The following is a 25,179-nucleotide window of genomic DNA, read 5'->3' on the forward strand; positions in this document are numbered from 1 at the left end:
TGTGGCCCTTGCAGGTCACTGCTCCGTGCCGGGAAGGCAGCGTTCCTGTCTCTCCGAGCCCCCGGGGCAGGCCTGGCCCCACACACCAGCCGGTCGCCCCGCGCTCTAGTCCCCTGGAGGGGGCTGCAGCAGCAGAGGGGGAGCACCCCGCCCACGCTGAACGCAGGGTCACCCAGCAAGCCGGCTGGCCGGAGCCGTGCGAGCCCTGGGCGGGAGGAGCCAGCACGACAAACCCACATGAAACCGGCACACCCAGAAACCAGCCGCCCACTCGAGGAGGGAGCCGCTCCCTGATCCCTGCATCGAGCCAGGATTGAATCCGGTGGGTCGCCTCCCACCCTCCCCCCGAGGGGGGTCTGGTCTGCGCCGGGCCCCCGCCGCACCTGCTCCAGCAGCTGGATGGTCCCGGCCTGCTCATCCAGCTCCTCCTCCTGGTCCTTGACCTTCGCCTCTAGGTCCCGCAGCTGCTTCTTCACCTTGGCCAGGGAGGCCTCGTCCTTGGACTCCTGGGAGGAGACGTCTTGGAGCTCGGCCTCCAGGGCTTCCACCTTCTGGCTGAAGCTCATGATGTCGGAGTCTTTGTCCTGGAAGAGAGTGCAGGGAGAGCCCGCTGAGCCGGCTGCACCGAGCGCCCAGCCGCGGCCCCGCCGGCGAGGGGCAGGGAATGGGGTGGCCGTTCTCCTCACCTCCAGCTGCTGCTTGAGGCTGAAGACCTCTGTGATGAGCATGTCCTTCTCCCGACTCAGCTTCTCCCGCAGCAGCTTCTCTCGCTGGGCTTCTTCATGAGCCTGAGCGAGCTCGCTGTCAAACCTGCAAGACACCCACGGCCAGGCCGTCAGCTGTCCGCACGCCAGCTCGGCTCAGGCACCAAACCCGCCCCGTGCCGGGGCGCCCTCCCCCAGCATCTGCCCGTCACTGCCCCAGGCAGGATCCGGGCGGGACGAAGCCGAGACCGGCTGGGGCAGCAGCTCCTGCTGAGAAGGTGCACCTGGCTCCAGCCCAGAAGGGCACGCATCTTTCCCCACCTCCCAGCCTGGGCCCCCCAGGAGATTCCCAGCCGGCACTGAAGCCCTGGGGAGCAGGGGCTGATCAACACCAGGCCGTGGTCCCTGTGGACAGGCAGCTAAGCACCTTCCTTCTGGGAAGAAGGCCATGGTGCTATCGCAGCCAGGACAGAGCCACGACAGCCTGAGGGTGTTCAGCGTGGGAGGCGGGTGCAGCATCACCTCCTTCCTGCTCAGCTCTGGCCTGTCACTGCCTAGTCCGCTGGCAATGCCGATTCCTGGAGCCGTGCAGGGAGCCGGCCCGCACCGGACAGCCAGGAGAGCCATGGGCGACAGCAGATGCGCCGTGGAGCAGGACAGTGTCCTGGCCTGATGCACGGGGCCAGGAAAGGAGGGAAATGCCTCTGAGGGTGCGTGGACCCTGGGAGCTGGGGGGAGAGTCCCAGCTCGAGAAGATGACCCCGCGCGACCTCCGGGTGAGCAGCAGGAGGGGTCGCTGCTGAGCATGTGCCTAGGGTCTGTGATGGGCACATACTCGGGGCAGCTAGCCCCTCCCTCTGCCACGGCGCCGCTCTCTCTAACTCGTCCAGGTGCTGATCCTGGCCACCCCAGGCAGCGCAGAGAGCAGATCCCCGGGGGGGGGGGGCGCATCACCCTCTGGGAACAGCCCCTGCTGACTGGCCAGAGGGGGCCCGAGGCTGGGAGAAGACAAGAGCTGATCAGGCCCCCATCTCATTGGTGGGCCCCCATCCCCGCAGTACCCTCAGGGGAACTGTTTCAAAAGCGGCACCGTGACTCAGGGCACGTCTACACTGGAGCTGCAGCCGTACAGGCCCTAGCGCCGATCCAGCACGATGTGCCTGGGGTGTCGGACGGGAGCGTGCCGAGCCCACCTGGCCGCCCGTAGCACGCTCGTTCCATCGGACTGGGAATCACCCCCAGCTGCCCGGAGATGTTCCCGCAGGAGCCCAAGGCTGAAAACGGACGTAGGCTCCTAAGTCCCTCGGGCCCATCACAAAAGGTCACTCCAAAGACACACGGCGAGTCCACGGCTGAGCCGGGAACTGAGCCCGGGTCTCTCTCGCCAGAGGCCACTGGGCTGCCTCACGCCCACCTGCTGGCTCTGCCTCTGGGGCTGGCAGTGGTTTGGCAGCAGGGCACATTCCAGCAGCCCCCTGCAGTGTGCCCTCCAGCTGGGCCGGGGGGGGAGGAGTGCCCACTTCGTGCCCCACGCTGCTCACCTCCGCTGCTTCTTCTCCAGCTCGTGGCTGCGCCCCTGCTGCCCCTCCAGGTGCAGTTTGGTGTCCTGCAGCTCCGCCGTCAGGCGCTGACACTTCTTCCTCAGCTGCTGCAGGGCACGCTGGCACTCCTCGTTATCGGCCTGCAGATCCGCCAGCTGCGGGGGGGGGCACGGATTAGGGCTCTGCAGGGGGAGGAGGCTGGGCATCCCATCGCCGCCACTCAACCTCCCGACTCAGCCACGGAGCCTTTGGGGTGAGCCCCTTCCCTGGCGGGGGGGTGGGAGGGGAGGGTGAGCAGACAGCCTCTGTCCGGCCCGGGCTCTAGGCATGTGACGTTAGGAGTGGAATATCTCACTGAAAAGTGACAGGGCCAGAAAGAGTTAATTACCTCCCAGACTGCCCTGACCCATGGCGCAACTTCAGAGACTGGTTAGGAAGACAGGTAAATGCATAGAGCTTTGAAATGCAGCCGGCATTGTTACAGAGAGGAAGGGAGCTGTTTGCTCAGATCTTGTGATGTAAGCAAATAAGTCTTGTCTATTGCTATAGCTTTAATTCAAAGATCAAAAAAGGAATATTAACATTTATGACGACACTTGAGCGAAATAGTATTATTGTCTCTATGTCTCTTTGAAGGTTGTGATAAACTGTATCTGAACTGTTTAACGGATAAATTACACTATGCTAATTGCCAGGATATTTGGGAGACAGAAGATTAAGCTTATTCTCTCAGGCCGAGAGGCTGCTGGAAAATGTATAAAAACCCTGGGACACCATCCTATTTTATCTCAGATCTGCTTTGGGTTTCAAGAGGGGGAAACCTTAAGCCACAAGAACTGAGATCCCCAGTCACTGACTGGAGTCACCCTGAATATGGACATTGGACTATAAGCTATGGACTATTTCTAAGAGGAATTTTGGCAACTACAAAGCCTCTGCTATGTATCTGAACCTCAAGAATTGAATTCAACTCTGTCTGTATATTGATCTTTTAACCAACACTCTCTCTCTTTTCTTTTTTAATAAATTTTAGTTAACAAGAATTGGCTCTAAGCGTGTATTTTGAGTAAGATCTAAGTTATAATTGGGCCTGGGTATGTGGCTGATCCTTTGGGGTTGGAAGAACCTTTTCTTTTATATGATGAGATAAGATTTTCAGTAATTATCATCATATCTGACGTGTGTGTCTGGACAGAGGCCTGAGGCTGGGCACTTTAAGGGAACTGCGTTGTTTGGACTTCTGAGTAACCAGGCTGTTTGGGGCTGGTTGGTAAATCTAAGTATTGGAATATCCACCAGCGTTTGGGGTTTGTCTGCCCCGTTCTCTTTGCCCTTCACCCTGAGTGACCCCAGCTGGCTCCCACGGGCACCACCGTCACAAGGCACTGCACGGGGGTTAATGGAGCCAGCAGCGCTGGCAGAGAGGCTGAGTTCTGAGTCCCCCAGTGAAGGAGATGCTGGGGCGGAGGGAGGTCACCGGTGCACGTGTCACACCCCTGGCAGGGCTAGGCACACTCACTCTTCTCTCCTGCTGCCTCTTGTTCTGCTGCTCCACCTCCAGCTTATCCTCAAACTCCTGCTGCACGCGCTTCTTGGTGAAATCCACCTCGCGGATGGCTCGCTCGTACTTCAGCCGCCACTCGCTGCCTGCGGGAGGGAACCGGAGCCCTGGGCTGAGCAGACCCCAGACTGGGCTTGCGGAGCACACGGAACAGGGCGGGGGGAAGCGGGGGCATCGCTGCTGCTGCTGCCACGTGTGCTGAAGGCGGATGGTGAGAGCCCCCCCAGGGGGCAGGGGGTGACACCGAGCATGGATCGGGAATGTCACCTGCCCAGGGCGCAGAGTGAGATGGGTGATGCGCCCCCGTGTGTGGAGATGGAGGGGAGCGGAGGGCAGGGAGCGAGAGGGGGCTCTAGGGGGTTCCGGGGGGCTGCCTGGGGCAGGCCAGCACCTGAGTCTTCGTCGTCGAGGTCCCCATTGAGCTCGGCCGCCCGGATGAGTCGCGCCTCCATCACTTCCATTTCCATGGAATCCATCTGCTTTTTCAGCGACTCGTACTTGGCCTGGGAGGGGGAAACAAGGCTCAGGGCGGTGCAGAGGGGTGGAGCAGGGCACCAGGCCCAGGTCGGCGCCAAGGGGCGGAGAGGGGGTTTGTGGGAAGGCACAGGGGGCATTCCCAGACCGGGGGGGAGGGGCAGGGCAGGGCAGGGGGAGCAGGTGGCTGGTGTTCAGGCACAGGGGGCAGTGCCAGACCAGGGGGAGCAGGGGGCACTGCCAGTGTGCGGCTGGGTGTCCTGCTCCAGGCTCCCACAGCCCAGCGAAAAGAGGCCGCTCACGGAGGGAACGGTGGAGTGTGCCGGCCGCCAGCCCCCCTTGGACACAAGAGACACTCACCTGCAGATCCTTCATCTCCTTCTCCGCCCGCAGCCGCTCGGCCGTCTCCGCATCCAGCAGCTGGGAGGCCGACTCGCCCGTGTGCCGCTCGTCCGTCAGCTCCGCCGTGAGCTCTGCCACCTGGGGAGCAGCAGAGCCAGGCTGAGCGGGTGCCATGGCTGGGTGGGGGGGAAGGGGCAGTGCCCAGGGATCGCAGCGAGGCAGGGCCTGGCCACGGGACCTGCACAGGGACCAGGAAAGGGAACCACCCCTCTGCCCTGCACCCCCAGGCCACGCAGCGAGCCGGGGCAAGCAGCTGGCCCCGCGCCCACGTGCCCGGCCGGACGTACCCTGTTCTCCAGCCGGTCGCTGCCCAGTCGCAGCTCGTTGCGCTCTCTCTCCACCTTCTCGAGCCTGCCCTTCAGCTGCTGGATCTCCTCCTGGAGCAGAGACGGTAATGAGGGGGGGACAGGGCTGGGGCAGCAGGGCCCCCAAGCAGCAATGAGGGGGGGACAGGGCTGGGGCAGCAGGGCCCCCAAGCAGCAATGAGGAGGCATCACCAGTCCGGGGGGGCAGGGAGCCCAGGGCTGGGATAGCAGAGTCCCCCCAGGCTGCAGGAACTGAGCTGTTAATACCTGATGCCAGTTTGGGGGTCTGAGCCCCCCACGCCAGCAGGGCTGGAGCCCCCAGGGCTTGGAGGGGCACGCAGGGGGCTGGGGCTCTCTGTGCCGAGCACTCTGCACGGCCTTTCCCGCAGCCTGGTCTACGACAGGCTGTCGCTTTCCAACCCGTCCTTGGAGTGCCCCCCCCCACCTCCTCACATCCCCCACGCGGAAGGGGCAAGGGCCAGTTTCCCACTTGCACTCCCCTTCCCCGAGCGGCTGCGAGGTCCTACGCACGTCTTTGCCCCGGATCTGGTCCTCTGTCAGCTGCACCTCGATGAGGGGCCGCACCGTGGTGAAGAGCTTCCACCAGCGCCAGTCCTTCACCCCCTTGTTCTTCTTGATGTTCTTCTGCACGCAGCGGATAGCCAGCTCCTGGATCTGGGGAGAGCAGCCCGGGTCAGGGCAGCCCCACCCTGCACCGTGTCTGCCCCCGGGGGAGCCAATCCCCCGTGGAGAACACGGAGACCTGGGGCCCTGGCCCGGGGGGAGTGGGAGGCATTGCCTGCTGGGGGCCTGGCGGAGCAGAGCCCCTGCCTGCCCGCACAGCCGCTCCTGTCCCCCTCCTTCGAACAACTGCACCTGGTTTCTCCACTGCTGGATGAATCCCAGCCCCCGCGCCCCACGCAGCCATCAGAGCTACTCCTGTGGACACGCCCGCCAGCTCTGCTTTATGGACCCTTCAGTAACACAAGGAAGAGCTGACACAGCTACTTAATCTGAATGGCAGAGCCGCTGCCCCGCAGAGCCGCACACAGCCCCCCTTGCGGTGCAGCGGGTGCCAGCTTGTACCCGTAACGTCGGCTCCTGGCTCCGGCGGGCTGCAGCCTGGAGTGCACAGAAGCCAGTGGGAGATACCTCCTCCTCCCCAGCCCCCACACAGCCCTTCTGCCCGGCTCCTCACGGGGGGGCGGCTGTCGGCACGCTGGGACCGCACCGGAGAGCAGGAGCGGCTCCGTCTTCTCCGTGGCGGGTGCCCCGCAGGCAAGCTCCCCCCCGGGGGAAGCCCAGCTCGGAGGGGGCGGCGCTGAAGGCAGAGCTGCCCATTTTAGGCGAAGTCATGCAGCTGTAAACGGGAAGAGGAACGTGGGGGGGGCGGGCAGGCTGCCCTGCTGAATACCTTTCTCTTCTTGAACTGCTGGCGCGCCAGGAAGCCCCTGCACGCAGCCTGGAAGAGTGCAATGTTCTTGCTCGTTTGCTCGTCTCGCTGCTCCTCAAGCTTGGCCAGGGTCCCTGCCCGGAAAAACACCTGTGGGGGAGGAGAGCAGTGAGCAGAGCCCCGGGGGGCACAGTGCAGTACAGCTCAGTGCCTCTTTTCTCACATCGGCCACTCTCCGAGCCAGCCCGGCCCACTTGGGGGAGCAAGCAGCCCCCAGGCAGGGCAGGCTAAGGAGGCGTGTGTACAGAGGGGCCCAAGCATGGGAGGGGGAGCCGGAGCGCGGAGGGGATCCGCGCAGCTGCCAGCACCCGGCAGAGCCGCCATGGGGACAGCATGGCACACGAGGCCAGAGGCTGCGCAGTCTTCCCCCCTGCTCCCTGCAGCACGCTCCCTCTGCCTCTCTGGGCCGCGCTGCTCCCCCAGGCTCACCTCCCCGAGACCAGACTGCCCTGGGCTGACCCCTGCCACCCGAGTCCAGCGGCCCAGCCCTGCAAAGCTGGAGGCAGAGATATAGGAGTGACCCCCGCTTGGCTGGCCTCACGGACAGAACAGCTCCCCTGCCAGCTTGCTGCCTGCAGGCAGCCTCGGCCACTGCCCTGGGCTACGATGTGCAGCCAGACCACCCCCAGCCCCTCTCCCGCTGGGGCCAGGCAGGCGCCGCGCCCCGGAGATGGGCTGCGACTAATGCCACCGCTGGAGCCTGATCGGCACCTGTGTGCTTTGGGCCAGGTGCAGCTGTGGCTGCGGAGCAGACAGACGGGGGGATGGACGGCTGGGGAGCAGATGGGGCGATAACCCGCCCCAGGGGGCCTGCAGAAGGCTGGTCTGCCAGGCCGGGCCATAGGCAGTGCAGTCAGCACTCCTCTGCCCTCGCTCCAGCGCAGCGTCTCCCATCACCCCCGGCTCAGGCCCCAGACACCCCTAGGTAACAATAACCCAGAGGAGTCACTGCAGAGCGAATGCGTCTGTCTGACAGCAATGGCTGCGACGCCCCGTCTGCAGACCCGGGGTGGGGGTTACCTAGTGCTGGGCTAGGAGAACGTGAGACGTTCACTTCCACCCCCACGCTCTCCAAGGCCCCGGCTGTCTTCTCACATGAGCCACGCGGCACAGAGCGGCCTGGCCTCTGCCAGGAGACTAGCTGGCCCTTTGGGTCTGCGGTGCCACCCCAGACCAGGGAGAGGTGCCCGTCCCTGACGGAGGCCCCTGCACCATGAAACGCCAGTCGCACCTCGCAGTCGGTGCCATGGAGCAGGCCTCAATACCATGTGGTCCTGGCGCTCAGCCCTCCAGCGTCCCCCGCTCCTGAGCAGGGGAGACACCCCCCCCCCCGGCCGCTGGCTCTCTGGCCCCGGGTGGGGAGCAGCAGGCACCGTGGCCGGGCAGAGCTCGCCTTCGGCCCCCTGGAATGCCGCGGGCGGGACGGGCAGACACAGTTCCTCCTGTCCCAGCACCCAGCGCGGGGAAGCCCGACGCCCGGAAAGACAAGGAAGCCTTTGTCTCCTGGAGCTGCCGGGCCTCCCGGCCCCCTTCCCACGCTGCACTCAGCGCATCGCTCAGCCAGCCTGACCCCTCCAAACAGGCCACGCTCCCACCGGGCTGCATCTGCCCCAGACTGTGCCCAGAGCAATGCACCCCAAGAATCCCCTGCTCCCCCCCCTGCACTGACCTCACGGGTCTGGGGAGCAGGGCAGGGGAGAGGGATGCTAGTCCCCAGGGGGGCTCGCAGGTGTCTGAGCTGCCGCTGTGAATGCTGGGGCCTGAGCTCTTGCATGACTCGGCTCTGGGGCGAGATGGCTGCTGCGTGGCCCCCCCATCCCCGTGCTCAGACACTCAGAGCTGGGGGTGCCAGCGAGCAGCACCCCATGCCCCCAGGGCCAAGCAGAGATCCTCTGCTGCTCTCAGTACACTGCAACCCAACTCACATGCTCCCTGGTGCCACTGCCAGAGCGGGGGGGGGACGGAGACAAGGTCCCAGGGCCAAGCAGCCCTCCCCACAACCCCAGCCCCATGCTGGGGGCCACCGACGGGGCATGGATGAGAGACACGGACGCCTCAGGGCTGCAGCCTGTGTCCCCGGCAAGGTGCCCGACGGCCCAGCCACCACATGAGGTTCCGGGAAGCAGCCCGGGCTGAGTGGCCTGGAGGAGGCGCAGCGAGCCGGCCTGCCTCGGTGCGGCTCTGCAGAGGGAGCAGTGCGTTTGTGTCGGTGCCAGGTGCCCACAGGGACTCGGCCCAGTCTGCTGGGAATGTGACTGGCTCTGAAGTGCTGTCAGCCTGGCTCCGGCTCTGCTGCGATCCCCCAGCACGCACCACGGCCGGGGGCCCCAGAGGTGCATTGTACAGCGGGTGTGTGACTGGTTTCACCTCCCTGAGGGGCCTCGCTGGGGCGAGGGGCTGCGCAGAGCCCGGGACAGTCCCCGAGGGCTGGCTGGGAATGGCAGGAACGCCCGGAGGCTTACCCGGCTCAGGCCCATGTGGTAACTGCTCTTCTCGAGGTCCAGCGATTCCAGGAGCTCTTCCACAGCCTGCAGGGACAGTGGGAGTCAGCGTTGGGGCGGGCGGCTCAGCTGCAAGGAGGCTTGGCGGGAGCGCCCGGCCGCGCTCGCTGAGCTAGAGCTCGGCACTGCTAACAAGCCCTGCTGAGAGCAAAGGGGCACCGAACGCAGCGGGCAGCAGACACGCCCCTATCCCCCCCAGCAGGGCACGTGCCCTCTGCACTCAGGGGACTCCCTCTCGCACGCCCAGCCAGTGTGCCACACGGGCTGTCTCCAGGGAGAGCTGCTTGCTCCCCGAGCAGGCACGTGCTGCCAGCTCCGAGGTGCAGCGAGCGCCATCCCAGCCCCAGGGCCCACGTGCTCTTCTAGGGGGAGGAGAAGGAGGTCACGGCTAGTCAAGGAAGCCTTTGTCTCCTGGAGCTGCCTGGCCTCCTGGTCCCCTTCCCACGCTGCACTCAGCGCATCGCTTAGCTTCCCCGCTGCCCACGCAGCCAGCGCCCAGCCACCAGCCAGCCTGGCCACGGGACACACTACATGGTAGGCAAGGGCTGGAGAGGGGCTGCCTGCCTGCCCCCCCCTTCTGCAACCTGCCTACGCAGTCCTGGCAGGCTGCCTGCTGGGTTCAACACTCGCCCAGTGCTTAGCAGTGAAGCAGGAAACACGGCTCTCGCTGGGGACCAGAGCACAGCAGCCAGACCAGACGCTTCACGCGTCTCCATCCTGCGTTCCCGTCACCGACTAGAGCCCTCTCCCGGCCAGGCGTCAGCAATGCCGCCAGCTAGACCCCCCTGCGAGGGCAGAAGGTCCTTGCCAGGCTGCACGGCTGGGCTCAGGCCAATGGGGAGCCCCCAGCAAAACCCAGCCCATGGGATCAGTCCTCTCCCCCGCCGAGCGCGACCAGCACCAAAGCCCAGTGCGGAAGAGCCAGCTCCCCACTCTGTGACACACGCTGCGCTGCGCTGCGCTCCTGGGGGCTCTGGGACAGCAAAGCCCCTCTGTGTACAAGGCCCTGCCTGGTCTCACAGCAGCGGGAACCCCACCACTCGCTGCATGACCTGTCCCTCTCCATCCTCGACTGCGGCACTGGACACAGACTGTCTCCCTGCCACAGCCACCGACAGCTCCTTGGGGGGCTCCGGCCCTTCCCACATCCCCATCCAGGACCTAGCACAGGGGCCATGGGGAGCCATGACAAACTACACGCCACTTGCCGGGAACAGAGAGGAGCAGGGGCACACACCAGCTGCAGGAGCTCTTCAAAAGAGGAGGGTCGGCTGCAGTAGGCTCCCTTTCTCAGCTGAAGGGAAGGTGCCCTGGCTACACTAGGCTCCGGGGGCACTCCTCTCACCATTCTCTAGCATGGGCACTTCCAGGGGCAGCATGGCCCAGGCAGAGAGCACTGCCTGGCACTCAGAAGGGCTGGGCTCTAGGCAAGTCTTTGGGCAAGTCACTGCCCATCTCAGTCTCCATTTCCCCACCCGCCCCATGTCTGCGGCGAGCTCTTCGGGGCAGGCAGCACCTGGCACAGTGATCTGGGCACTGCCATCACGCGGCCTGCCCGCTCCGACACGCACCCGTTTCTCGTCTGTGACGATGTAATTCCGCCCGTGTTTCTTGGTCAGGTGAGGGGCCAGAACGTCGAAGCGCCGCCGGAACTCCGAGAAGACCATGTGATCCGGGTAACCTGGGGGCAGAGCACAGGAAAGCGGGCATGTGCCTTGGCCCCTGGCGTGGGAAGGCAGAGACTCAGGAGCCTGCAGGAAGGAGCTGGCGGCGGTGGTGTGCACAGGCTGCCCCTTCCAGCCCCGCCTCACCCAGCACCAGCCCGCAGAGCCGCGCGAGGACAGCAGCCCCACCGGGAGCCCCTGAGCATGGGAAGCAGTTCCTATGTCCCGCTGCCACAAGGCACTGGGGGGAGCCAGCTGGGCTATGAAGCCCAGGGGAAGATCCTGCCTGCCCGGAGCCCTCGCCCTCCAGGGGCTCTGGGCTTGCCCCTCCCCAGGCCTCGCGGTGCAGGGACAGTCTGGCAGCATCTTGGGCAGGACGCTGGAGATGCAGAGACCCCTCATGCCCAGCACGCAGGGCCACCCACCCAGGACATCCACACACTGGCTCTCCAGACTGCACCTCTCACCCAGCCCTCTGCCAGCCAAGGCTCAGGCACACGGCTGCAGCGGGTGCTGGCTTTTGGGAGCACCATGCCGCGCACCCCAGCGCGAGGGGAGTGCCCTGCCCGGAGCCCACCGGACGGGATGTGGCCCAATGGGCTCGTTCCCTGCGGAAAGGCCAGCGGCAGGGAGGGGAACAGAGGGCTAAACTACACATAGCCACTGAAGTGCAGCCACCTGTGAAGTGGAACCTAGCAGCTGTTTCAGAACAGCACCAGAGCCACCCAGGCAATTCCTTGCCGTTGCGGAGGGTGAGGGGCCCCATTGCAGTCCTAGGGCAAGAGGCAGGTGAGCGCCTGGAGATGCAGGGTCTCCTGCTGTGACTCCAGCAGCTCGTTCAAGTCCCGCAAGGTGAGGCAGGGGCGGCACTGGGGAGGGAGGCCCCTCTCCCAAGTCATCGGACAGAGCCGCAGGAGGGCTGGCGTGGCACACAGGGTGTTACCCCTGCGGAGCGCACCAGCACCTCGCACAGCATGCTGGTGAACGTGTCCACGCCCAGCTCTCGGCAGGGGCAGGCACCAGCCAACCACACCACCCCAACAGCTGCCAGGGCCTGGCTGTTTCTCAAAGGTGATTTTACGCAGCCCTTGCTTGGCAACATTGGTTGTGGCTTTCTGCCAGTTCCGGAGAGAAACCAGCTGACCGCCTGACTTGGGACAGGGCTGAGGCGAGTGTGTGTAACTGGATCAAGTGACCAGGGATCTTATGAACAGACCCTGCTCTGGACTGTCCCTGGACTGTAATTAATTGATGTGCAAAGATTGCGGAGTTGATGCTTCACATCTTAATTCATCATCGGCGCTATCGATGGGGCGCTGAGCCTAGCACAGCCCAGGCGGCCGCGGGCCATCGATCCCGGGCTGTGCGAGCCACATTGATTTTGGTTCAGAGCAGTAATCTGGCTTTGAAATAATAAACACCAACTCCAGGGCAGGGTGTCTGTGCTGATCAATAGATGAGGTCTCATTCTCTCCCCGGCCGAGCAGGGAGCAGCCCACCTGCAGAGTCAGCACTGACCAGTTGTAGCCCATTTCGTAATTAGGGAAAGGAGCGGAGAGCCCTGCAGAGCAAAGGCCTCTCCCCACAGAGCAGGCACAGCCGAGGGAGCAGCGCTGGCTCACCCACACTCCTCTGCTGCCCCGCACCGTGACCTCAGAGCGCCTCCCACATGGCCCAGAGTTCTCTTGTGCTCTGTGGCTTGGGAGGCAGGAGCAGGCACTGCTCTCTGGGAGTGGGGCTCAGCCCCCCAGGCCTGTCGCGGCACAGGGCAGGTGGGCTGTTCGCCCGGAAGGCAGCTCTCCTGGGAAGTCACAGGGGCAGACCCATGAGCGTGACCTGCTGTCTCCAGGGATAAAAAGGAGCTTGTTCTCCAGGAGCCAGGTCAGTTCTTAGCGCCTTTACCAAGGCTGCCCCCTGGCATTAACTGGCCCCTGCTGTGATGTGGGCCCCTGCGCCCTAGGAACTGAGCTGGGCCCCACTGGGTGCCTGGCTTACAAGCAAGGTGAGAGTCACATGCCTCCTTCCTGGGGGGAGGAAGGGAACGCCCCAGTATTTAGCCTGGAATCCAGTTAAGGGATTTGCCACCTCTTCATTGTCCACAGCTCAGAAAATTCCCATCCGGCTTCCCTGGTCCCTGAGGGCAGCGCCCGCCCTGGCACAGCTACACTGAGTGCTAGCAATGGGCAGCGGTGGGACCCATTACCTGCAGTGCTGGAGGACCAGTCCCTGGGCCCCTCTCTGCATCCCACAGGCACAGGGTCCCTGCTCGCGTCTCTGGCCCTCCCGAGCATACCGCAGTGAAGTCCAGCCTGCTCGTTAGGATCTGGGTGCTGGGTCTGCACCCCATTGCTCCCGCAGAACAGGCCTGGGCCCGCCGCCCCGGAGGAGAGCACAAACCTTGCCGGTACATGCGCAGTGCGTCGAGGAGCCGGGAGCCCCTGACCTGGGCCCTCAGCAGGGGCACGTCAAGCTGCATGAGCCCCGCCTCACAGTGCTCCCCATGCAGGTCCAGCTCGCTGCTGCTGATCCGCCGCGCCGCCGGCCCCTTGGGGTCCCCGCTCCAGCCCTCCGCTTTGGGCAGGAGGCAGTGCACAAAGTGGATCTTCGACTTCTTGATGGTGTCAACCAGAGCATCCTGGGGGCAGGGAGAGGACGGCTCAGCCTGGGCGTGCCGGGGGCTCGGGCATGGCCTTCACCCCATGTGGCAGAAGCTGGGGTGAGGGACCTTGGGGCAAAAGGAGAAACTGCCCCTCGGATCAGTTATGATCCTGCAGCTTTGTCTGGGGAGAGCAAAGCCCCTGCAGCCGGAGTTTGCTGCAGAGCGCATAGTGCCATCAGGCTGGGGGGCAGGGGCAGTCTAACCCCACCAGTGGCGTTACCCAGCAGCTCCCACGTCTCTGCACTGGGGCCGAGCAGCCAGTCGCTCGCTGTCTAACCCTGCGCATGCAGCACGAATGGCAGATGCTGGGTCCAGCCCCGCTCCTGCAGGGACCCCAGTACCTGCTGCCAAGGCTACTGGGGCATGCAACAGAGGCTGTCCCAGCAAATGGGAATGGACCAGATGGCAGAGGGGAACACCACCCCTCCAGGGCCCGCGGGCACAGGTGTGCAGCGAGGGTGGGGGGACAAAGGGAGCCCTGCCAGCAGGAGAAGGGGGAGACGGGCACCCACGGCCTGGCTATTTGGGCAGGTCACTTCGGCATTGCCTCCTGCAGCCAGGCCCAGGAGCAATGCCTGTGAGCAGCGCAAGCCGACGATGTGTGCGCAAGGGACGGTGTGACCGGCAGAGCCAATATAAAGCAGCGGGGCCGCGAAATGGGTGGGACAGTGCTTAGGGCAAATGGCTGGGCGCAGGGATTCCCGCGGGCTCCTAGCTCCATCCCTGGCTGTTGCCCACCTGTGGGAGAACGGGGCCTGGCCCCTGGGAGCAGGGAGGGGTCACGGGCGCTGGCTCTCACTCACTCACCACTTGCAGCTTGATCTGAATGCACAGTGACTTCTTCTTCACCGCTGCCACCCCCGTGGTGAAGGTCTTGCGCATGCTGGTGGCCCTGCGCAGGGCCAGCTGGGACCCGCCTTCCAAGCCGGCGATGGAGCCCGACAGCACCATGGCCGTACCCGCCCGGCCCATAAACAGGCTGCTGATGATTTTCCTGACATCAGAGAGAGAAGGTGACCAGCCGCCCCACGCCTTTCCCTGCCATGGCCCCAGGAGGTGATGCCACAGCGACAGCAGGCTGGGCGTGGCCATTCCCGGGCACCGCACAGGGCTCAGTGCCAGGGTCTCACCTGCTCTGGGGAGCGAGGGAATGTGTGTGTGTAGCCACGGTCAGCGTATGACCTCCTGTTTGTTCTGGGTCGGCCGAGGGAGCGCACGTTATCACCCATAACCCCCGGCCCCCAGCTGAGCGGGGAGCCTGGGACACACGTGAACAGAACTGCGCGGCTGGAGTCCCACCACACACTCGGGGGGCAGGCAGCAGCAACCCCGCCGGGAAAGGCACAAAGCCAGCAGAGAGGCATCTGCGCGGGCGCTCGGAAGGGGGGCTGACAGACCCCTCCGGAAGATTTAAACATGGCGACTGCCGCCCGCACTGTCCACCTCAGGCACTGGCAGTAGGGTCAGGGGAGCCCCCTTGCTGACGATGCAGAGAAATCCCTCCGCAGCCCAGATGCCGGACTGGGCTGGAAGCAGAGGCTTGGGCCCCGGCAGCACTGCGCACACCTCCCATGGGAGAGACGGCTCAGGCATGCTAACTCTTCCCCTAGCCGTCCCTGGCATGATCATCTCACTGCTCTCGCTGCTCCACAGACCCCGAGGCGAGCAGCGCGGCACTGGGACATCACAGGCATGGATGCCTGGCGGCGATGGGAACACACGGGTCACCCGCCCTGAGGCAGAGATGTGTAATTCACAGGTTTGCAGCGAAACCAGAGAGCCTCCTGGGACCCTTTAAACCAGTACTGTAGAGCCCGGCGTGGCTCAGGACCGCAGCCCCTGTGTAACACCACAGGCAATCCGTGGCGAGAGGCCATGCCATACCCTGCCCGCAGCGTGACCCAGCCAGGGGGGCAGAATGGTGGAACGGGGCCTGAGAGGTCACCCAGCCCCTGCAACCACGTTGCTCAAAAGGAAGAGGCTGTTTCTCCCCTGCCCGGCTGCCAGGGCATGGACCAGCGCCCAGCCACCCCTGCTCAGCAGCTGCTCCTGGGGGACTGGAAATTAAGATTTTGCCCTTCAAAGAGTGTGAACCACCCCAGCAGAGCAGCCACGCCAGCCTCCCCCTCCCTGGGGCCGTGTCCTGTGCCCGCCGACCCCAGGCCCTTCCCCCCAGCCACAGCCTCTTACTGCTCAGCCGCTGCTTACTTCTGAGATTCCTGCAGGACAGCTGCGGCGTTCTGAGACGCTGGGTTCTGCCGGACATAATGCAGCCAGCCTGTGGCGTCGTACTCCACCCAGTTGGTGCCGTAGCTGTGACCCAGGAAGAAGTGGCGGGGCTTGTCGCTTCGGAGTAACGGGCTGTGGCCTGTAGGGACAGAAACCCCATTAGCGAACCGGTCCCCAGCGGGGCCAGAGATCCCCTGTCCTGGGCCAAGAAGGCACGAGGGCAGTGTTCCCTCGAATCTGTCCCACCCATGTGCACCAATATGGAGGCCATAGGATCTCCGGGGCGGCAGGATAGGCACCCCTCCCCTGGCCCCAGCAGGTCTGGGTTGGGGGAGAGCTGCTCCGGCCACGCCACCCCGGCAGGTCCAGGCCACAGGCTGAGTTGGGGCCCGGGGAGGGGCGCCCCCGGCAGGTTGGGGGCTGGGGGAGTGGCCGGTCCCCAGGGGGGTTCGCAGCACTCAATAGGCTGCTGTGCGGCCGCGCAGCTTACAGGGAACTTCGCACAAGAGCCCTGGCAAAGCTCACACACAAGGAAACAGAGGCTAAAACTCAGTGCCAGCAAGTCTCAGCGCCCAGGTCAACGGCTTCGGGCTCCTGCTGCGGGGTGCAGACGTGTCCGCTCGGGCTCGGGTCTCCAGCCCGAGCCCATACACCCAGTCGGCTGTTGCTAGCCCTGCAGCACGAGCCTGGGGTGAGCAGCACCCAACACCCCTCCGGGCCGAGCTGCCAGAGCTGGAGAGCAGCCCTTTGCACAGGACGGGAGCCTCCCCTCCCCATCTCCTGCCCAGGTGCCCCACCCTCCCCTGGAGGGGTGCATGGCCCTCCCCCTGAGCCTGCGGGGCCCTTGGGCCATGGCTCCTGGCACACACAGGCCACACGCATTGTATGTTTCCTGTACAAAGGACACAACTGGACTGAAAGCCTCCCTTCGGCGCGAGCCAGGAGTGGGGAGGGGAAGAGTGCAGAGGGCCTGGCTGGGCCTGCGGAGGGCTGACTCCCCCCTTACCTTTCTTATCTCCCTCCTGGGGCCCGTAGTAGGCGAAGAGCCGTTCCAGCAGCGTGTCCTCGTTTCCCGCAGGCTGCAAAGCCTCCTCCTCCAGCAGCCACAGGAGCCCACGGGCCTCATCCGTGCGGGCCAAGGAGCGCACCTGCAGAGACGGTCCCAACCGCACGCATCACCCGAAGCGCGTCTGCTCCCCACCCGCTGGGCACGCGGGGACTGGCAGCATGCGCCCCGGTATGCCCTGGGCCGAGAGCCCCCGGAGAGGGAGAGATCTGTCCTAGCCCCAGCCCTACGGGAGTCTGGGACACGTCAGAGCGAGTGGCAACGCCTCGCTCTGAGTAACACTTCAGAGATTCTTTGCAGAGAAAGAATCAATACCTAATACTCGAGTCAGTAAAACACGTCAGCCAGGAGCGTTCGCACCCAGACACCGACGGGCAAATCCTCCGCGCAGAGCTCAGCGAGATGCACCCACCACATCTCAGGCTGACGCTCTCCCACCCTGCCGCTGGCTGCTCCCCTGGCTTCTCACTGGGTAGCAGGGCGAGGCACCGAGGCCCTCCCTGCCTCTATCAATCTCTGCACGCACGGACCTGGGCACAGGGTGAAGCCACTCGGGTTACTCCAGGAAGGCAATTCCCGCCCTGCAGGCAGGGGGCGCTCGGTTCCCGTGGGCTCAGTGTTACTCGATGGCATGCACCCCTGGGTGCCTCACTGCCCTGGGCCTGCATTCATTTCACTCCTTTACCACTTTATGGCGTTTCCTATCGAGCCTGTGGCAAGATCTCCGTGCAGGGAGAGTCGGTTCCCCGAGTGCCCGCTGGGCCGGCGGGCAGGGCTGCTAACACAGCTGACCACCCTGCCACCTGGCGCTCCTGCACCGCAAGCCAGGCTACACAGTAAGGTCCCCCTGCCACTGCCACCCTGAGGATCAGCCTGGCTGCCCTCTTTCTCCTTGGCAAGCCTGTCGCTCCCATCCTGGCCCCATGGTGCCAGCGCACCCCAGGCAGACTGCGTCTTCCCGCTGATGCCAAGCCCTGGTCCTGCCCATTGAAACCCCGCTGGGCCTTTTCTCAAGGGGAAGCTCTTAAGAGCCGGAAATGCCACTGGGCCTCCCTAAGCTCCCTGACGCTCCAATGGGCCACAGGACCCTTTGCTTTCCAGCCTGTGCTGTTGCGCTGCGCTGTTCAAGTGCTGCTCAGTCCTGCCCCAGAGACAGCTGCCTTTCAGTGCCGGGGGAAATGACTCTACGCAGTCAGGAGGGCAGGCCCCCATGTGCCTCCCGCACCCAGCCACCAGCCCCTGGCAATGGCGCCCGTCTCCCAGGGATCTTCTATAGCCCCTGTGACGAACTGGGACTGTTCTTACTGGGGTGTGTGAATGCTGACAGGGGAGTGTGACTAGGATGGTCTGCATCGGGGGATGGGAGCCGGCCCAAGGGAACATACCTGAGCTTGTAACATGAGAACCCAGGAGGGGGTTGGAGGTCAGATGACTCCGGGGCCCGGGAAACTGAACAAAGGCTGTGGGAGGGGTCGCTGAAGCAGAGTGCTGGAAGCAGGCTGGAAGGAGGCTGGAGAGATGGCTGGGAGGCAGAGATGGCTCTGACCCCCCAAGGGGGGTGGGCTGGCATGCCCTGGGACCCCAAGCTGGACCTAACTGAGGGGGGCCCTGTTGTCTGTGCCTGCAAGACCTGTCTTGGACTGTATTCCTGTCATCCAAATAAACCTTCTGCTTTACTGGCTGGCTGAGAGTCATGGTGAATCGCAGGAAGCCGGGGGTGCAGGGCCCTGAGTCCCCCAATACTCCGTGACAACTGGTGGCAGCGGTGGGATCTACTGCACCCCGTGGACGGCGCTTCCTGCAGTAAGTGACTGGGGAGCAGTAAAACGAAGGGGGATTGACGGGGACCAGGCCTGCTGAAGAGTGGGAGAGAGACGGTTATTACCCCTGGGAGTGTGTGACCAGCGAGAAGGACTTTTGCAGTAACAGGGTCCCCCGGGGGGATCGCAGCGAGTGGTCCCAGGGGCGGAGGAGTCTGCAGCTCGACCCTGGCAGAGAGGTGGTGACCTCGAGAAGGGCTGGCACACTAGGGGTCCCCCTGGGAACTGTGGGGAGCTGTGAGCACACAGGCCGGTGAGTGGCCAGCAGGAAGATGTATGCCAAGCGGCTTAAGAGCGACCTGGTGGAGCTGTGCAAGCAGAGGCGGCTGCGCATTGGGAGGCTCACCAAAGAACAGCTCATTGCCCAGCTAGAGGCGGAAGATCGCGCGAATGAACCGATCCCTGTGTCTCAGGGAAGCAGCCTGGCAAATGCAGCGCAGGCACCAGTGTCTGTCCCAGCTGGGAGTGGTCAGCTGGCTGCTGAGGGCTTCCCGAGACCCCTCCTTCCTATGCCTAGGGGAAGGGTGGGGAGGAGCCCAGCAAATACCGAAGGCGCCGTGGCCCCCCCGGCCAGCAGGGGACCCTCCCGGCGAAGCTCGCCGGCCAGCAGAGGATCCTCCCGGCGACGTTCGGCATCCGGGGAGCGGAATTGGCTGGAATGGGAGAAAGAGCTAAAACTGAGAGAGCTGGAGGATCGTGAACAACAGAGACAGCATGAAGAGAGACAGCGTCAGCATGAACGGGAGGAGAAAGAGAGACAGAGACAGGAGAATGAGAGACAGCATCAGCGTGAACTGGAACTGGTGAGATTGAAGGGCAGTGAACCCCCGGCTGCGGTGAGTGATGGGGGACCCAGGACTGCACGGAGCTTTGATAAGTGCATCATGGCCCCATACAAGGAGGGGGAGGACATGGATGACTTCCTGGAGGCCTTTGAGACGGCCTGCGAGCTGCACCGGGTTGATCCCGCGGACAGACTCCGGGTCCTTACCCCCTTACTGGACCCCAAATCCGTGGCATTGTACCGCCAACTGGGAGAGGCAGAGAAAGGGGACTACGAACTATTCAAAAGGGCCCTGCTACGTGAGTTTGGGCTGACTCCTGAGATGTACCGGGGAAGGTTCCGGAGTCAAGATAAAACCCCTGAGATCTCATATCTGCAACTAGCCGTCCGCATGGAAAGATACGCCAGCAAGTGGGCTGGTGGAGCCCAGACGAAGGAGGACCTGATTAAACTGCTGGTACTGGAGCAACTGTATGAGCGGTGCCCATCCGACCTGAGGCTGTGGTTGGTGGACAGAAAGCCAGAGAACCCGCGACACGCCGGGCAGCTGGCTGATGAGTTTGTAAAGAGCCGGTCAGGGGGTGGCAGGGAGGAGCCCCAAAGGAACAGGCCCGCCGTGATGCAGAGAGAGAGTCACCCTGGGACCTCCCAAAGAGGGAATATGGGGAATCCCCTCCCACGGGGAATGCCCAGCGTCAGGGACAACCGACCGGCTCGAGGGGACCCACAGGACATGAGCTGCTATTACTGCGGCCGAAGAGGCCACGTTCGGGCCCAGTGCCCCAAGCTCAAGGACAGACTGAGCAGACCGAACCCGCATAGGGTTAACTTGGTAGAGGCCCAGACGGACGAGGGGCAGGCTTCTCACGCAAGAGGGGCTGGCAGCTTATCAACTGCTCAAGAGAGAGAAGGGCCCCAGGCCAGCTCCTCTAGGGGGCTGGATGCCCCAGACTCAGGGTTTTTGGTTTATACGGTGGGCGCGGGGCTGTCCCTCCGGAGAGAGTACCTTGTTCCCCTGGAGGTGGATGGGAGGAAGGTCAATGGATACTGGGATACGGGCGCAGAGGTGACGCTGGCCCGGCCCGAGGTGGTGGCCCCAGATCAGGTGGTACCCAACTCCTACCTGACCCTGACGGGGGTGGGCGGAACACCAGTCAAAGTGCCCGTGGCAAGGGTACACCTGAAGTGGGGGGCCAAGGAGGGCCCCAAGGATGTGGGGGTACACCCGTATTTGCCCACTGAGGTATTGATGGGGGGGGACCTGGAGAACTGGCCAAGCAACCCCCAAAAGGCACTGGTTGTGACCCGCAGTCAGAGCCGGCGAGGGGCCCTGCGCCCTGGCCTTGGGGGGGGTGCCTTGCCTGAGGCGCAGGACCCTAACCTGGTGGGGAGGGAACGCCCAGGGACGCGGCTCAGGGAGGCTGCAGCTTCGGACCCAGCGGGCGATAAAGAGCAGGTGGCCATCCCTGTCCCAGCTGCTGAGTTCCAGGCCGAGTTACAGAGAGACCCCTCCTTGCGGAAGATAAGGGACCTGGCCGACCTCAATGCGGTACAGACCATGGAACGAGGTGGCCGGAAAAGGTTCCTGTGGGAGAAGGGGTTCCTGTACCGAGAATGGGCTCCCCCAGGGAAAATGGAGTCAGGGGGGATCAGGAGGCAGCTGGTGGTACCCCAGAAGTATCGCCGCCAGCTGCTGTGCCGGGCCCATGACATTCCCCTCTCAGGGCACCAGGGAACCTGGCGTACCCAGCAGAGGCTGCTACGGAGCTTTTACTGGCCTGGGGTCTTTGTTACTGTCCGACAGTACTGCCGATCCTGTGACCCCTGTCAGAGGGGGAGGAAGGCCTGGGACAAGGGGAAAACAGCTTTAGGACCCTTGCCCAGCATAGAGGATCCTTTCCAGAGGGTGGCCAAGGTAAAAAGGGCGGCTCTGAACCAAGAGAGCCCAAAGCACAGACCTCCAGACTGGAGCGCTGGGAGAAGACCACAGCCCAGTTGGAACCCCAGAGGTATGGGGGTGGGAAAAGGGCACAGGCCGCATAAACCTTCCCACCTGCGAACTGCGAGTGCCATCAAGCACCCCCGACCTAAGGGGGCGCGTGGAACGGAAGGGGCCTGGTGTAACTCCCACCAAGGAACTGGAGGGATGCGGGGGCATCCATGGGAACGGGGGTAGGTTCGAACTTCCCCAGGTCACTGGCTAAAGTGACCCCGCTCAGTTCGGTCTCGAAGGGGGGAGAGATGTGACGAACTGGGACTGTTCTTACTGGGGTGTGTGAATGCTGACAGGGGAGTGTGACTAGGATGGTCTGCATCGGGGGATGGGAGCCGGCCCAAGGGAACATACCTGAGCTTGTAACATGAGAACCCAGGAGGGGGTTGGAGGTCAGATGACTCCGGGGCCCGGGAAACTGAACAAAGGCTGTGGGAGGGGTCGCTGAAGCAGAGTGCTGGAAGCAGGCTGGAAGGAGGCTGGAGAGATGGCTGGGAGGCAGAGATGGCTCTGACCCCCCAAGGGGGGTGGGCTGGCATGCCCTGGGACCCCAAGCTGGACCTAACTGAGGGGGGCCCTGTTGTCTGTGCCTGCAAGACCTGTCTTGGACTGTATTCCTGTCATCCAAATAAACCTTCTGCTTTACTGGCTGGCTGAGAGTCATGGTGAATCGCAGGAAGCCGGGGGTGCAGGGCCCTGAGTCCCCCAATACTCCGTGACAGCCCCCCAGGCAACAGGTACTCAGCCGCACTCTCCGGCACTGCCTGGGTGATCAGGGCAGGGCCTCCCCCTGCCGTAGTCACTGCTAGCGGGGAGGAGAAGGGCCCTGGCAGCGTGGGTCTGATTCCGAAAGCTCCATAAACGACAGCAATGGATCAGCGCCGAACGCAGCCCCTCCATCGCCAGGGGAAGGGGCAGCAGCAGCTCTCAAGCCTGCTGTTCTCCTGCTTCTTCATTGGCCGAGGCATTAGCGGGAGAGGTAATTACTGGTGACGTGGCCCCACCGCCCAAATCTCCCCCCGCTTGCCTTGAGCCGTCTGCCCGGCATGATCGCCCGCCCCAGCACGTCGAGCAAAGCTGCCCGCGCTGCTGCCCCATGGCAACCCCCAGCTCGGCAGCAAATGTGGTTGGGTGGGTGGCCAGGCTCCGAGGGAAGCGGGGCCATTCCCAGCCTCGGGCACAGAGCACTGGGCGGGATGGGGCTGAGAGAGGTCTGGAGTATGGCATATGGAAGTGCAGCAGAGAGCAAAGCAAGGGGGACTGGGATCACCTCTCTTCCCCCCCAGACACTCCCAGCAGAGAACTTCCCTCAGGGTGACCCTCAGCCACCCACCCCGCAGAGCCGCCAGCAGGATGCAGGGAACCAACAGGGGGAATGGAAACAGTTCTCCCACCCGAGAGCTGGGCGGTCTGGAGACGAATGAGGGAACCGCTGGCCCTACGAGCTGATGCAGAGGCCACGGTCCACCCCAGAGAAGACGTCAGACTGGGAAGGGACGGCTGTTCCTCCCAGGAGGGGAAGAGACAGACTGTGCCTCCCCGCTGAGCCCTGCTGCCCCAGCATGGGGAGGGCCACCTCCCCGACAGCTCTGCAGACATCAGGACTAACTGCATCCCCCTGAACTGGCTCTGCCAGCAAGTGGGCAGATCAGAGCAAGCCCCCGCTAACAGCGGCCTCCCCACCCAGAGCCAGAAGCCTCTCTCTGTTAGCGCCAGGTAACCAGCTGGATGAGTGCTGCTGCTACGGAGAGCTCCCAGCACGGCTGCAATCGCGTGTGACACTGGAGTTAACTTGGCATCTCCCCACCAATGTAACCCCAGGAGTGCATCTGCCAGGGGACTGAGGGGTCTCCTCTGCATGCAGGCAAAGGCAGCAGAACCTCCTGCAGGCTTCTGGGTGCTGGTGACTGGCTGGGATCCTCTGGCTGTAGCTAGGAACAAGGGAACACCCTGCTTTGGAGGGGAGCTTGGAGCCAGGCAGCCTCCCCTCACCCTGTCTGCACACAAGAAACCCCCCAGGACCCCCAGCCCAGCCCTGTCAAGATCCGGCCCAGAGCAAAGTGCAACTCCCTGTCCACTGCTTACAGGGGCCCTGCAAAGCTGCTGGCTCAGGGAGCAGGAGGTGCTCTGGCCTGGAAAGGAGCTTTCGACACGGCGGGGAGGGGAGGGGAGGGAGGAGAGACATTCTTGCCATGAAAGCCGGCATGTGCTTACCAGTGCTTGGTGTGAGGCTTGGTCTACAGTGGCTACAGAGCCAGAGGTACTGGGCTCTATGTCATCTAATGCAAGCTCTATGCTTTCCTAGAGAGGACGGACAGACGAAGGGTTAGTGCCTGTGTGACTAAAGATCACAGTTACGGGACCCAGAGAGGGTCAGTCAGTACATTAGTCTGAATAGAAACTACAGGCCATTAGACCACAGGGGTTTCCCTGGAGAGCCCCAGCCTCCCTCCCGCCGGTCAGCCCACAGCCCCGGGCTGCTCCCCATGGCGCTCAGCTCAGGAAGGGGAGTCCCTGGGGCAGGGGAGTGGGGTCACGGCCCTGGCCAGCGTGCACTATTCAGGGGTGAGCTGGGGGGAGCGGGCTGGGCTGTAATCACACCCGGGGGGCACTGCCGTGTCCTCCACCAGGGAAGGCAGAGCAATAACCAGGCAGCGTGCTGTGCGAAGGGAGTCGGCCCCCTGGGCCGCGCAGGAGGCAAAGAGCGGGAGCTCCCAAGGCTGGGTCACACTCCTCCAGGGTGAAGGCAGAGCAGCTGCCGCTGGGGTGTTTGGAAGGGGCTGGGAGAGGGCCCACGGTCCCCCATGAAGTGAGGATGGGGGGCATTGGGCAAAGCGTCCCGGGGGAGCCATCTCAAACAGACAGGGGAACTCGGCCTCCACGGTCTAGCCAATCCTGGAGTCATCACCAAAGGGTGGTTCCTGGGTCACAGACACCAGCACCCCAAGGAGCTGGGCTGAGACCCAGAGCCAGGGCCAGGAGCAACGACCACCCTGGGCTGGCTTTGCACCAGGCTCTCGCTCCCGGAGACCTCCCCAGCCTGGGGGTTCAGGGTTAGCTGGGCTGTGCACACGGGCAGTGCAGCAGAATGGGTGCACCCTTCCCACGTGGGCACTGAGAACCCGCCCAGCCGTGAGCAAAGAGGTCTGGGCCCAATTAGCCCCCTGCACTGGGCCCGACCTGGCTGGTGCACACAGCTCCCCTCCCACCCTGGGGAGTTTGCCAGGAGCCAGCCCTCCATCGCTGCCAGGGGTGACTGCAATGCACAGGGCTGCTAGCAAAGCCACCAGTGCCCAGGGCAGCGCCAATGGCAAATGGCCTGTTCCCGGGGAAACCCCTGCTGCAAGAAGCACCAGATTCAGAGCTACTGATTAGCTGAGTCCTGTCTAGGCGTGACTGCCCGAGTCACCTACAGGGTTAGAAATCAGCTGGAGTCTAGTAGATGCTAGAGCAGAGAGGAGACGGCAACACAACTAGCTAAGGAAACAGCCTCCGCTGCCCCTTCCTCACACCCTGTACAGCCCAGAGCCACCGTGCCCTGGGCAAGAGCAGCGCCCGTAGCTTCTCCGCAGCGGGGGGGCTTGCCAGACCCTCGCTGGGCTCCTGCCGGGGAGCAGGTCTCTGCCACGGGCCGAGACAGGGCTCCCTCCGGCAATACCTCCTTGTATCGCTCCAGCTCCTGAGTGAAGGTGCGCTCGTGGAACAGCGTCTGCAGCCGCTCCTGGGCGTAGTTCTGGCACAGCTCCTCAAAGCTGGCCCCGCGGCTCTGGTTTGCCAGCTCGGGGTTCTGGAAGCCCGGGGTGTCCACAAGCATCATGGAGCACAGGGAATGCTGGCTGGACTTGAGAGCCCTGCGTGTGGGGAGAAAGGGGCTAGGGCACACCAGGCTCCACGCAGGGCATGGGATCAAACCAGTGGGCCCCGGCCTGGTCCTGTGCCTTGTCAGGAGCGACGCCTGCAGCTCCAGAGGAAGACAAACGCCCCCAAATGCCCTGGCTACACGTGTGAGGTGAACCACTTCCC

At 63.9% G+C, this 25,179-nt stretch overlaps 1 protein-coding gene across 47 annotated transcripts in view; it reads right to left on the reverse strand.

The window, feature by feature from the left end:
• MYO18A (myosin XVIIIA) overlaps nt 1-25,179 on the reverse strand; it is a 129,226-nt gene that overhangs the window by 25,575 nt on the left and 78,472 nt on the right. For all 47 annotated transcript variants that reach the window (XM_065573432.1, XM_065573468.1, XM_065573437.1 and 44 more), the window contains 17 exons: nt 24,815-25,007; nt 23,371-23,457; nt 16,500-16,641; nt 15,473-15,632; nt 14,072-14,258; nt 13,003-13,240; nt 10,513-10,622; nt 8,903-8,968; nt 6,402-6,530; nt 5,519-5,662; nt 4,970-5,059; nt 4,641-4,760; nt 4,198-4,309; nt 3,765-3,892; nt 2,246-2,400; nt 687-810; nt 384-584 (listed from right to left, as the gene is read on the reverse strand). In XM_065573432.1, the coding sequence (XP_065429504.1) occupies nt 384-584; nt 687-810; nt 2,246-2,400; nt 3,765-3,892; nt 4,198-4,309; nt 4,641-4,760; nt 4,970-5,059; nt 5,519-5,662; nt 6,402-6,530; nt 8,903-8,968; nt 10,513-10,622; nt 13,003-13,240; nt 14,072-14,258; nt 15,473-15,632; nt 16,500-16,641; nt 23,371-23,457; nt 24,815-25,007 (2,386 nt within the window). The remainder of the gene's footprint in view (nt 1-383; nt 585-686; nt 811-2,245; nt 2,401-3,764; nt 3,893-4,197; nt 4,310-4,640; nt 4,761-4,969; nt 5,060-5,518; nt 5,663-6,401; nt 6,531-8,902; nt 8,969-10,512; nt 10,623-13,002; nt 13,241-14,071; nt 14,259-15,472; nt 15,633-16,499; nt 16,642-23,370; nt 23,458-24,814; nt 25,008-25,179) is intronic.

This window comes from Chrysemys picta, chromosome 19, assembly GCF_011386835.1.
Source record: "Chrysemys picta bellii isolate R12L10 chromosome 19, ASM1138683v2, whole genome shotgun sequence".
NCBI lineage: Eukaryota > Metazoa > Chordata > Testudines > Emydidae > Chrysemys > Chrysemys picta.